At 40.3% G+C, this 14,054-nt stretch overlaps 1 protein-coding gene across 1 annotated transcript; it reads left to right on the top strand.

Moving 5' to 3' along the window:
* The first annotated feature begins 632 nt into the window (after window positions 1-632).
* LOC128364872 (zinc finger protein 462-like) lies at window positions 633-13,864 on the top strand. The gene is made up of 11 exons (XM_053325495.1): window positions 633-747; window positions 2,872-2,942; window positions 3,031-7,838; window positions 7,934-8,565; window positions 9,319-9,437; window positions 9,828-9,962; window positions 10,082-10,325; window positions 11,051-11,193; window positions 11,278-11,501; window positions 11,721-12,975; window positions 13,211-13,864. The coding sequence occupies exons 2-11, from the start codon at window positions 2,933-2,935 to the stop codon at window positions 13,351-13,353; spliced, it is 7,713 nt and encodes a 2,570-aa protein (XP_053181470.1). The 5' UTR covers window positions 633-747; window positions 2,872-2,932; the 3' UTR covers window positions 13,354-13,864.
* Window positions 13,865-14,054: the final 190 nt, after the last annotated feature.

The raw sequence follows: 14,054 nt of genomic DNA, 5'->3' as shown, positions 1-14,054 counted from the left end.
AAATAAGTAATGTTAAGTTTTGCAGTTTCTTTCACTTGTTAATAGCACCGATGGCTGCTGGTACAAAGCTGTCTTTGTATCGTTTGGTTTTACAAGCAGGGAGCAGCTGAAACTCACCATTAAGAGGTTGGGAGTTATATTTTAAAATAGAGACAGCTATCCTCTGTATTTGTCTGCTGTACAGGGATTCTGGATAAAGCTGAGACTCTCCAATCAGTTTGCCCGACCATTTCACGATTTGGTGTAAACACCTTCTGTTTTTGATATATAGGGCTGGCTATATATCAATACTATCTGTAGAGATGATGATAAGACTGATGACATTTCATAAACTCAAAGTCTGAATAGAAAGTCACATATAGCTAACACAGTACCGATACTGTCAACAGGGGGCGCTATAGAGAAGCGACACGTTTATTTGGAAGCTTATTTTAATTTTATACTACTAATACACAAATTAAATAAGCCGCCTAAGAATAATAGAGGCAATATAGTCTTTTTCACTGCCATATGACTGCTTCACACTCCAGTCCAGTAGGTAATAAATCAACATAATGAGCTGGGAGAAGCAGAAGCAGAAGAAGAAGCCTACTTCCTCCTCCTCCGCCTGCACTTCTTCTTCTATCGATCACAGAAAGTTTCTACTCGCGGGAAAGATGGCGGAAATGTGCAGTTTCTTCACTTTATTAACACCAGCGACTCAAAATATCACCTTTTAAAAGCATCGTCCAGTGTTTCTCTGCTTCTGTGAGTACGCACCGTTTACGCACTGAGCATTTTAATGAGGTTTTTTGTTCTTGTTGTTGTTGTTGGAAAAAAACGTCGCATCGGTTTTACCTGTAACATTAAACAGTCAAGTTACTGTTAGATAGATGTGTTTTTATCCCCTCTTGATTAATATTCACATAGATGTTGGTATTGTTAATCTGAAGCAAAACAATGCTTTCTGAAGCAATATAAAAACAAGTAATGGTAATAAAATGGTTCACTGTTTCGGTGCATGTGTTAGAGAGTAAATGGCGACACCTACTGGACATTTAATGGTATTACACTTACAATCCGACACCGATGTGAAACATTTAGACTATAACACTCACTGGTTACTTCATTAGGTACATCTGTGCAAGCTATTTTTTGGTTAACATTATTTTTAAAAAAGTGATAATTATGCTCTATGTTTATTACTGAGGTGGTACTAAGTGGTGGTGGTGTACTGGGATGCATTATTGTGACTGATGTTCCTAATATTTTGCACCCCTCATGTATGTTAATGGTGTGGACAATCCACCTTTCAAGATAATGCACCCATCAGACTGTACAACACCACAGCTCCCAGTATTTCCAACTCCCTCTAATGTTTTGTATATATTTTTCATTTTATATAGTATTTAGAGATTGTTGTATATAGTATTTTATTTTATTTTTTATCACTTAAGAATACTGTTGTGTCAATTTTGAATGCTCCCTCTAGTGGGATCAGTAAAGTTTCCTATCTACCCACCTATTACACCACCATCACCCACTATGACCTCAGCAATAAACATAAAGCAGAATTATCACCTTTCTGACAATGTCTACAAAAACTGAAAATGTATGAGCTCCGTAAATGCAGAATTTATAAAGCAGATCTGTTGTATTGGATTAAAATGAGATTGCACAGATGTACTTGATAAAGAGGCCAGTGAGTAGGGCTGGGCAATATATCGATATTATATCAATATCTTCTTAGATTTTGGATATCGTGACATGTCAGTAGAGTTGTCTTTTCCCGTTTTAAAAGGCTCCATTATAGTTAAGTATATCATTTTCTGAACTTACCAGACTGTTCTAGCTCTTCTGTTATGTACCTTTTTACCCACTTTGTCATTATGTCCACATTACTGATGATTATTTTTCAAAAATTTCATATGAAAATACTTTGTGAAATCATCTGCAGTCATCTCTACAATATTGTTGCAATATCGATATTGAGGTATTTGGTCTAAAATGCCGTTAATTTTGTCCTTATCGCCCAGCCCTACCAGTGAGTGTCAGTGGGGTTTAATGTTTTTATTGTTGTGTTGTTCAAGAACAAGATATTGTTTCTCTTTAGCTCCACTCAGTGCAAGTAATAGACTTAAGTACTGTTGTCAGTTTGTTTAAGACTGTAGTGTGCTACATCTGCAGCAGATGCTCCTGTACCTATTTCCAGTTGACTCGGCAGGAGGGAAAACCGGCCTTAAGAAGGGTGGTGTGGGTCTTTAATGATGGAGGTAGCTCTGCAAATGCATTGCTCCAGATAGACCTTGATCAGGAAGGGGAGAGAGGCACATGTGACCCTGCAGGTCTTGTTTAGCTGCCGTTGCTCGTAGGCCTTGCAGTTCTTAAACCAGGAAGTGAAACTGTAGGTCAGAATGCTTTTGATGGTGCTTTGGTAGATGGCGCTGAGGCTATTAATAAAACTGATCACTTTTAAACAGACTACATCTCTGTTTCTAGATATTGTGGCAGATTGAGGAGCATACCTTGCATATTTTTTATTTTAAGTTTCACCTCTTTATTATAGAAACATGCACTAACAACATGTGTGACTTTAAGACAATGACAGAAAACACAGCATCATAATGAAATAAAGACAAGTGGTTGATATTACCATTACCATCCAACATGGTAACAAGGTTGATATAGTGCAGAGTAGTTTGCTTTGAATGTAAAATGCCTATGCTCAGTTGTGTTTCCTTTAATACTTGAGAAGAGCAGTACTTCTCTTCGTTTCATTATCTATATGAAACTGCATTTAACGTGAAGAGTTATAACAAAGTAAGCAAATCTGTGGCTCTGCTTTTGTAACTTTAACAGTTCAGTAATGTATGTATTTTCTATCTTCTACAGGTGTGTCACTGCTATGATTATATACAGTATGTAATGCTCTGGGGAAAGAGAGGAATGCAAGATGCAAGAAGGTACTTACTACAATGAGTTTTCTGACAATTTTATGTGTTGTTTCTATGCACATTAAGTTAACTAAATTCTGTTACTTGCCCTCCTCAGATTCAGTGCACTCCACCACTCCTGGTCATATGATGCACAATGAACCTGTCCCTCAAGATTCCACAGTGAAGTCTTTTCATTGTAGTCGCTGTCCACTCAGCTTCAAATCCAAGGTCTTCCTTTTTGAACATCTCAACAATGTGCATGACTACTCTGTGGATGCTTCTCTCAGAGACGCTGGTTTAACTGGGAGTAACAAAGCCAGCAATGACAAAAACAGTGACAGAACAAGAAGTACTTTTGAATGCCAGCACTGTGATTTTAAAGCTTGTTCTTGGGACGATTTTAAAACACATGAAACGTGTCACAAAGAATCAGACAATCAGAATGTGAAAGAAAAGACGACATCTATCATTTCTGCAAACCAGAAAGTTCCAGGGGCAAAAGAGATTTCATCATCAGCTATGTCTACCTCAAAAACTAAATGCACACCCAACTCATCAAAGGACCTGAAAACATATAAGAAGCCAATTCAGACCATCACAAAGTACTTTAAGGCATCTGGATCAAATGGACTATCCGCAGTGGGGTCAACTGATAACCCAACACTTCTAGATGGCACCAGAGATATGCTAATTTTGCAAGAATCCCCTTTAAGCTCCGGCCAAAAGAGCAGTGGGGTTTTTAAAGTCTCTGCAAAGCCCATGATTGATCTCTCCGCAGTGTCTCAGCAGTTCTTGCTAAATGACTACCTTCTAAATGCTGACCTTACACCACCAACGCCTAAGGGACACATCAAAGAAGCAGTTTTTAACAATGCCGGCAAAAGGACATGTAATGAAAGCTTAATAAGTTCCCCAGCCAAAAAAGTAAAGGTGGCAAGGGAAGGCAAGCAAGACTTATTAAGCAGTGCAGAGTTTTCATTTGAAGTTAGTGAGGATGAGGAAGAAACCAGTATTAATCTTGTTAATGGAGACATGGAAAGCCCAAAAGTTTACTCTTGCAAGCACTGTGACTACAGTGATGTGGGCATCCAAGGTGTGTCTACCCATTATCAGAGTGACCACCCTTACGTAAGATATACATCTGACTACATTCAGGATCCGATTAATCAGAGTGCTACCTTCCGTTGCCTGCACTGTCCAATTGAGTTTGTAAGTGTAGCTAGCCTTAAGAAACACTACACAAAAAATCATCCCGAGGCCCCAAATGTATTCAAGATGCAACTACGTGAACTCCATTTGGTTTTCAAATGTTTTCTGTGTTCCTTTACCATTAATGCATTGAAGTCCTTGAGAAGACATTACAAGGAAAAGCACCCAACACATGAAGTGAATAATGCATTGATGTACTCCAAATATTTGGCAACCACAAGCCAGGAGGGGTCATCTCAGTTGAATGCATGTGAAAAGACTTCCAGTTCAGAAAGGATTTCTACTGAGAGCGCCCCAGTACCATGCGAGGAAGTCAAAAATGCACCCTCATCGCAACATGCTACGTCCAAAGGAGCAGATGTAGTCTTGTTTCAATGCAACAAATGCAAGTTCAGTCATAAGTCAGTTGTTGTTATGCATGTCCACTACCAAAAAAGCCATCCAGAAGAAGCGATCACAATTGACAAAATCAAACAATCTTCTCTTGTCACATCACAGACGATCCCTGAAAAGATGTCAGAGCCTCAAAAGTCTGTGATAATAACAGACAAATCTACACCACAAAAGAAAATCTCAGATTCTCAGATTCAGGAAACAAAAGAAAAAGCTAAGATGCCACAACAGAAGATTTCAGTTGCTCAGATAAATCTTAAGCACTTGCCAGAAACTTCAAAGACTCATTCAGAGTCTCCCAAAACCAAGAAAGTGGAATCTGCAGGGGACAGAACGCCTGCGAAACGAGACAGTAAAATGTCTACTGAAATGGAGCATGTATCCCCCACTTCACCAAATGCAGTGTTTTACTGCCAGTTTTGCAGTTATTCAAGTACCAAAATAAAAAGTGTTGTTTGTCATCACAATGCAAAACATTCTTTACACACACAAGTAGGTATTCAAGAGATCGTAAAGCATAGCGCTGAGGTTCGGAAGAAAAAACTTCAAAGTGAAGCTAAAGCCACAGCAAGTGCATCACTATCTACTTCAGTGACAAAGTGTCATGCTTTTGCACGTGCAGAGGACTTGTTTTACTGCCAAAAGTGCAACTATGGAAATCCATCATTAAAAGGAGTAACAACCCATCAATCCAAATTGCACACAAGCTGTAAGTTTAGCACTGAATCTGTTATTGAGTATACAGCTTTGATTCGTGATGAAATTAAAAAATCCAAATCTCAAGCAAAGGAGTCCTCTATTTCTACTGGTCTACCTCTTCCCCTTTTGAATGAAGGCGATGAACATATGTTTTTCTGCCACTTTTGCAACTATCGGCAAAGTTCTATGAGCCGTATAGTGCATCATTACTCCAAAACGCATTGTGGATTTGTGTCAAATGCTAAAGAAATCCGTCTGCATACTTCTATGGTTCTTGAACAGACAAAGAAATTGCCTCTGAAAGCAACTGCAAACCAAGAAGTCGATCAAACACCCGTTAAGGAAAAGAGAAATAAAAAGAAAAAAACAAAGGGGCCTGGCAAATCCTCTTCAGTGTCAGTGTCGTCCTCAAAGAAAGCCTCACAAGCACAGAAGACCCTTCAGTGTCCTAGATGCGCATACATCACTCAACATGTGTATCTTTTGAGGCGACATACGCGGAAGATGCACGGGTCACATTTTAAACAAGGAAATTTACAGTCAGGGTATCACTGTGAATACTGTGTTTTTTCCCACAAAAAAGCAACAATATTGGATAAGCACTACCAGGACAAACACCCAGGTCGTAGACCATGTGTTGACCTCATAACTGCTAGGTCAAATGTCGGTCCTGGAACATCCACTCCTCTAAGATCTGGAGAAAATGAAACAGAAATATATCCATGCAGAGCATGTTCATTTAAAGGACGCTCAGTGTCAGGTATCACAGACCACTACCGTTCTGTTCATCCTTGGTCTGTGAAAGAAGATGGCTCAGTCTTGGATGTCATCAACAGAAAGAAGCCAAGTGCAAAAAAGAAGATGGAAGACCACAGTGAAATATCTGGGTCATTTGAATCCTACCAAGTGCCTCTTGAATTTGACAACTCACTTGATTCACCTCAAGAAGCAACAGAATCTTCCACAGAGCTGAAATGCCCTCACTGCCCAGCGCAGTTTCATGCCGATCATAGTCTCAAAACTCACCTTGGAGTAGAGCACAGACAAAATGTAACTGAAGAAGAACTGCAAGAAGAGCAACTACAAGTCCAGACAAATGTGCATATCTTTAAATGTCCACATTGTAGCTACGTGAATACCAATTGTGAAGAAGTTTTCTGTCACTGTCTGAAGGAGCATCCTACCCTTGAATCCAGAGCAGACAGTCTTCATGTCGAGGAAGAACATTTGAACCTTCAGAAGGGCTGTTCGAAAGGAACAGATCCTGATGGCATGTTGAGATATATTGGGTACATGTGTAAAACCTGCCCACAAATCCATTCAACGCTAGAGGAGCTGAGCAAGCACTGTGAGGAAGACCATAATCAAAGTGTGCCAAACACACCCGAAACAGCTCTCAAACCAGCACAGCAATCTAAGACCCACAGGACTCAGGGATCAGTAAAGCAAGGTTTCTCTTTTAAGAAGAAAACGCATGCAGTGATCAGTTGTCAGGTCTGCTTTTATAAATGCACCACAAAAGTTGCGCTCCGTCGGCATATGCACACTTACCACAACAATACACCTGCTTCATCGGCTCAGGATTGTGCATACAAATGCGTAATCTGTTCCAAATCCTTTTCACAGACTAGGTGTCTTGGATATCATTATACTAGGATACATGGAAAAGATGCCTTCCACAAATACTATGCACCAGTATACCACAATGTCCTCAAGAAGTCAGCAACTACATCTGCAGATCATCCTTCAAACCACATGGCAGAAAATACTTCAGATGCATCTCAATCCAGCACAGCGACAGAAAAAAACAAAAAAAATGTCTTCAAGTGTCCAAAGTGTCCCTATGTGAATGCTAGCCACCATGGCATTCTCACTCACTGCCAAATGGGCCACCCAGCCCTCGTAGCCAGGGCAGATGATCTGAAAACAATTGAAATACTTGTAACCAACATGGTTGGTTGTAAGCTGGGAAAAAGCAGTAATGAAAGAGGGTATATGTGTAAAATATGTCCACAAATTCATGCATCATTGAAGAAGCTGAAAATCCATTTAGAAAGGGACCATGGAAAGGAGGGCTCCCACAAACACAACGCCAAAGGCAACATGCCACAACCACCACCATCAGTGCAAGAAAAATTTAAGTGTGACATGTGTGCCTATTCAGGAGCAAGGCGAAGGTACCTGTGGAGACACTACAAAGTGATTCACAAGCTTGATGCACTTGCCACAAGCAGGCGGCTTGTGAAGTATAATAAACTAGGAACAAAGATCAATTACCTGCCTGAAGCTGAACCAGATTCTGAGGAAAGTGGACAAATTAAATGTAAAAAGTGTCCCAACTTAGTATTTTACTCATTAGAGATGCTTAGTACCCACTATAGTACCTCTCACAGCTCAGATTGCAAATTGGACTTCATTGTGTTATACCCACTATCAAAAAAATATAAATGGGTTTACAAATGTTGCCACTGCAAGAAACGGTTGAATGGAATTAAAAATCTGTGTTTGCACATGGATTACCACAAGAGGAAGAAAACAATGGAAAATGCTGCAGAGGAAATGGCTGCAAGGACAGAGGCATCACTTGTTGATACGATGACACCAGAGGCCAAGTCCACTGAGGTAAGTTTACTCTGCAAATATGTTCATTTGCACTACATCCTTGGTCTACATTTTCCATTTAAAATGTATTTAACATTGCTGTGTTTCGTTTTCAGCTCTGTGAGCAAGATGAACTGCCCGCGTTAGAAACTGTGGAGAAGCCAGACCAAAGCAATGTGACTTTGCCGACAAGTCCATTGTCATCACCTTCAAAACCAGCTGATGTGGAGGAGCCAGACCAAAGCAATGTGACTTTGCCGACAAGTCCATTGTCATCACCTTCAAAACCAGCTGATGTGGAGGAGCCAGACCAAAGCAATGTGACTTTGCAGACAAGTCCATTGTCATCACCTTCAAAACCAGCTGATGTGGAGGAGCCAGACCAAAGCAATGTGACTTTGCCGACAAGTCCATTGTCATCACCTTCAAAACCAGCTGATGTGGAGGAGCCGGACCAAAGCAATGTGACTTTGCCGACAAGTCCATTGTCATCACCTTCAAAACCAGCTGATGTGGAGGAGCCGGACCAAAGCAATGTCACTTTGCCAACAAGTCCATTGTCATCACCTTCAAAACCAGCTGATGTGCAGGAGCCAGAGCCAGAATCAAGAGAAGACAAACATACTTGCAAACAGTGTGCTCTGACATTCATGTCACTGAAAGGTTTGCGTTGCCATGAACGCAGCCATGCAGCTGTGGCGGCCATCAAGAAACTGGACAACCTGCCTACCTCAGCCTTAAAGCACACGTAAGAGGAACTTTGAAACTTTGGTGATAAGCATTGTGGAATTAGGGCCTATGGGGAAGAAGGTTTTATACAAGACCGGTCAGCATGTAGTAGCATTTCAACACCAGAGTTGGTCTTAAAACAACAGTCAGGTGCCCATATGGACATTGAAACCGGTTTTATTATTTGTGATCAGTTCTCCTGTTCATACTGAACATTACAAGATCCCTTCCTAATTCACCTCTAATGTAAGTGATGAGAGGAGAAAAATCCACAGTCCTTCTGTAAAAAGACATATTCCAAAGTTTATCTGCAGTTAATTCGACCAGTTAGAAAAGTCAAGACAGTACTTTCTTTTTAGCAAAAAATGTCATTGTTCTGTCTCCTTGTTGAGCTGCAGTGGAGAGATACTAACTAAAGGGAATTAAAAATCAAACACGTATGATTTGAGTAAAGCAGACTGCTAAAGCCCAACTGTACAACTTATGCTAGAAGCACCATTAGGACATGAAGGTCAGTTAGAATCATAACAGCAAGTAATGTACATGAGTATTGTTTTAGGACAGATATAAGAAATATGAAACTATCTTTTAATACTATCACAGTGTAATTAATAAAGAACTATTCATACTTTGCTGAATACTATATTTTTAATGTATTAAGTGAAAAATACATCACGCATATCTGATGTCCTTTATATCCAGAACCCCAACTATGAATTTGGTTGTTAAGCTATCTGACATCACATGTGACTGTTTTTTTAAATTTCAGCAGTATTGACAAATACGTCGTGTTCAAGTCTGGGACGCGGAGGCCTTTCCGGTGTAGCATCTGTCCCTATAAGACGACTGTCATGGCCCTGTGGAAGAATCATTTTATCAAAAGCCATCAAGGTGAGCATCTGCATCTTATGTAAAACTACACAACACGGCTGTTGGAAGTGGTTTCTTGGTAATCTTGAGATACACAATGTTTTTAAAACAAGCTGTTACAGGTTAGCAGTATGCATGAAAGCTGTTCTCTGGTGTTGTCTCTCCAAGCTGGTTCTGATCGTGATGGTTTCTTACCAGCGTCTAACACAGTGTTGATTTCAAAATGGGCTATTGCAGACACATTTAATAGCACTTAAAAGGCCAGTTATGACCATTATAGCAACTAGACTGGAAGAATCCTGAGAAATCTGAACGGAAACCTGCACAGGTTCCTCAGCACTTGCATCTAGATATTTCATGTGAAGTTTATCTCTGTCTCGTTCCATGTATGTACTGTTTCCACATGCACAGATATCATCATGAATCCTGCTGAGACTGACAACCAAGATACGGAGAACACTCAGATGGCTGAGAAAGAGCCCCCTAATTCATCAGAGGAACTGAACAATTTGCCTGAACCTGATGAAGAACTGGAAATTGGTCAAAGCAAGTCATCCCTCTCATGTTTTATAACTCATATTATATAGAAATGCCAAAACCTGTAATATGCACTTTTTTGCATTAACAGCCATATTGAGAGAAGATGTATTGTTGTACTTTGACAGGATCAATGTACTTGGAGCCCCCAGAGGTGCAGCGGCAGTTGAACCACTTCAGCTTGATGGCAGAGGCTGGGCCCTCATCTAAAGCGAAAGTACAAGACCCCAAGTTGCCTGTGAACGGTCTACTTCACTGCGAGTTCTGCAATTTTACCACTGAACATTCGTCCAGTATACGACGACACCTCCTAAATCGACATGGAAAGAAGATGCTCAGGTGTAAAGACTGCAACTTCTTCACTGGTTTGAGGTAAGTCACAACCACTGAGGTAATTTGGTACTTTCACTGGTATTTATTAGTATGTATTGAGTGTGTTGCCAAAAACCAACAACATAAATGTGCTGTCATAAGTACTATACCTTAAATTATATTCAGGGGACAGGGCATGCCCAAAAATGGCACACTGAAAAGTCACCAGTGTAAATCGGTAAAATACATGCACATTGTTCTCGGGACAGCCTAAAAAATTATTGTAATTACTGTTTCTCAAAGACTCGCTACACTGTAGAAAATGTTTTCTTTAGTTCATACCAAAAAGAGTACAACAATTCGAGCTAACCTTTTCAGGCCAATCTTGAAACATTGTACCCTTTTTGATGTAATAAAGAATATTTCTAAAGAATATTTTACAGTGTTGTGGGCAACTTGGGAAGTTTATTTGTAGCAGAAATTGAGTCTTTGTATGTCCTAAATGCTAACTTGTGCTTAAATGTAACTGAAAATTGAAAATTACACATTTGTTCAAAAAAATTACTGAAATGATTAATTGATTTTTTTAAATTGTTGCAGTTTCTTCATACCAATTTTGTTCAGTAATTGATCCTTATTGGAATGCAGCCATGGGTTGAATACATATGGAGCTCATGTGTACACATTTTTCAGATACCAAACTGAATTCTTTGTTTCTCACATTAGTAAGTCACATTTTGCAAGCGTCATACTTCTCCCTCACTTGTTCTTCTTCTCTTCATTAGGAAAAATCTGGAGATGCACATTGAGACGGGTCATTCTACCTTCGAGTCTGGGCCCACTCATCAGAAAGACCTTCGCTGCCCTTTCTGCCTCTACCAGACCAAGAACAAGAACAACATGATCGACCACATCATCTTGCATCGTGGTGAGTTGGGCTCTGGACAGGATTCAGTGCCCCACCTGTTATTTGTCACGTTATATTCAGTCTTTTTTTCTCTTATGCTTTCAGAGGAGCGCGTTGTGCCAATTGAGGTGCGTCGCCCGAAGCTGTCACGCTACCTTCAAGGCATTGTCTTCCGATGTCACAAGTGCACTTTTACAAGCGCCAGTGCTGAAAACCTGCATTTGCACATGAAGAGGCACGATGACATCAAACCTTACAAGTGCCGGCTGTGCTACTTTGACTGCTCTCAGCTATGCAACTTGGAAGCGCACCTGTGTGATAAGCACCAGGTGAGTATTTCTAATCAACCCCTCTGTGCACTGCTGGAATTCCTTTGTGTCAGAAGGAATGATACAAGCACATCGTCAGTAGCTGATGTGACTATTTCTCATATAAAAATAGTTCTCCATTGATGCTTAAGACGTTTAGAGAGTATGATGTGGTGCACATGGAATGCCCTGTAAGTTATTGCAATTTTATATATATAGATTTCTTTTTCTTTTGTGCAGGTTGTGAGGAATCATGCGCTTGTGGGTCAGGTCAGCCTTGATCAACTAGAGGCAAGAGGTGGTAGGGCGCCAGAAGAAGAGGAGGAGGAAGAACCTGTGTCTAACTTGGAGAAAAACAATGAGGTTGAATATGTAGAAACAGAGGAGTTAGTTATGGACTGTAATGAAGTTTCAGATGACACACGTGCCAAGAACCCTGCAGTAAATTTCCTAAGGGAGAGCATGAAACTACAGATACCACAAAGGCAGGGCAGCAGAAAAGCAAATGCAGGAAGTCTCACCAGGCACTCTGCATTTATCCTTCAGTGTAAAAACATTGCAAACCCAAATGCTGCTGTCCCAGAGAAGCACGGGCAGGACCCACAGGAACGAACACAGAATGAGATGAGCTCGCCTGACGCTGCAAAAAGACAAGGGGTCGAAAAAAGAGCAGAACCAAAAGTGGCAGAAGATAACGGTGCAGATGTGCATTTTGTGGATTGCAGTTATCCAGAGAAAGAGAGGCAGATGAGTGAAAAACAGCTCGGAGGAAGTGTAGACAGCAGAAAAATGGCAATGCAAAAAAGGGAAGAGGCAGCAGAGGGGAGAATAGCTGGAAAAGCACAGGCACGCAAGCTCCAAATGAAGGCGTTTCAGGATAGAACGTCGAACATTGAGGCGAAGGTCGAGGACGACATACTGCGTCATATTCTACTGCTCGACGACGATGGCAGCATCCACCGAACACCCAGGAAGGCCGGTTATGATAGACTGGTTAAGATCGAGCAGGACATTGAAAATGAAGTTGTAGAAAATGTTTTTAGTAAGATCATTTTACTCAATGAAGAGGACAACATCACTTTGGCCCAACACCCAAAAAAACAACCTGAAGACACAACTGCGGTAACTCCCAAGAAGAATCAAGAGTGTTTCACAGCTGAGAGACATTTGCTAAGTCTGACACCCAACAGTGCACAAGTTAAGATGAGCCGTAAGAAACGAGTAGATAAGGTTTCACACTGTAAAGAAGAACACGTGCACAATCAGACAAACTGTGAGAAGCTCGATTATGGAGCAATGCCTGTACTTGAGAAAGAACCTCTAAACGAGGAACCTCTCACACGCTGCAAAGAGGAAGAAGAAGGTGGTCGTTTGGAGAAGAGGCAGGACAGAGGAGACAAGGTGATCACTGAAACCAACAAGAGTCGATTGAAGGATTGGGGACATGCGGAGGGAAGCCGGATGAAGGAAGCTGACGACCCATGTGTATCCGAAGGTGAAAAACTGAACTGATCACAGTGAATTTTAAATAACTAGTGAAAGAGCAACACGCAATATAGTTTCTATGTACAACGATGGTCACTTCACATTTTATGCTATGAATATTTGCTCAGTTTGGACATTACAAATACTTAGTAGACAGCACTTGATGATCGTAATTGTGATTTGAAGCCCTAGTTAGGCTTAAGAAAATAGCTCATGACATAACTTTCATTGTTCTTGTCCTTCAGGTGCAGTCACAGCTGTGGACGGAGCAGCTGAAGTCCGACACTCAGCCGTTACTGAGAAAAAACTGTTTACTTGTGAGTTTTGTGGACGAAACCTCACGAACAGCTGTGAACTGGAGCGTCACATCCTGCGACACGGACTGTAGCGGTTTTCCTTTTACGTGACGGTTATTAGAAGCCGCTTCCATCGTCTATATCTGCGTGGAAAGCCAGATTTTGTTTTCAAAGGCTGTCCTCGATTTTCTTAACTGTACTATGTATTTTTCAACCAACTATTGATAAATGAAATTTTCATGTTTTTGTAGATTTTAAGAATTTTCCAATTGAATGTTTTTCATATTTTACGGTTCTGTTGATTCGAATGTCTTAACACTGTGAAATATTGTTGCATATAAACTTTTTTTTTTAATCATCCTGTTCATACCAAGAACTGGACCGACCTCATTAGCAGCAGTGACTGTAGAAATACTTGTGTTGCCTTCAAGTGCTGCTGGGTGTGCTTTTGAATACGAGTTGTGTGTGCATTGCTGTTGAGCAGAAAGCTATAATAGCGGTTTTTAGTTTGATATTCTATTTAAAAGACAGGATCCATTTATTAACTTTTTTTTTCTTTTTAAATACATCATTCCATTTTTATTTTGAATAAACTGAAATTGTGTTTCATTTGCTGAATTTTGTCCTCATTTTACTGTTTGGATATGTAGTATACTGTCTTTGAAATTGCAGGCAACCATATACCCAACAAACGGTAGCATTACTATTATATTGTAATAATTACATTATTATTAATAGTTGCTTATGAATAAAACAGCTATATGTGCAGGCATCAGCGCTGAAAAAGTTTTTT

This window comes from Scomber japonicus, chromosome 9, assembly GCF_027409825.1.
Source record: "Scomber japonicus isolate fScoJap1 chromosome 9, fScoJap1.pri, whole genome shotgun sequence".
Classification (NCBI taxonomy): Eukaryota; Metazoa; Chordata; class Actinopteri; order Scombriformes; family Scombridae; genus Scomber; species Scomber japonicus.
Note: the sequence above shows the minus strand (reverse complement) of the source record. Positions and strands in the feature narration are given on the sequence as shown.

Coding starts and splice junctions, on each gene's coding strand:
- LOC128364872 (XM_053325495.1), top strand. Junction 9,963..10,081: donor AGAACTGGAAATTGGTCAAA/GCAAGTCATCCC, acceptor GTACTTTGACAG/GATCAATGTACTTGGAGCCC. Junction 10,326..11,050: donor AACTTCTTCACTGGTTTGAG/GTAAGTCACAAC, acceptor TCTCTTCATTAG/GAAAAATCTGGAGATGCACA.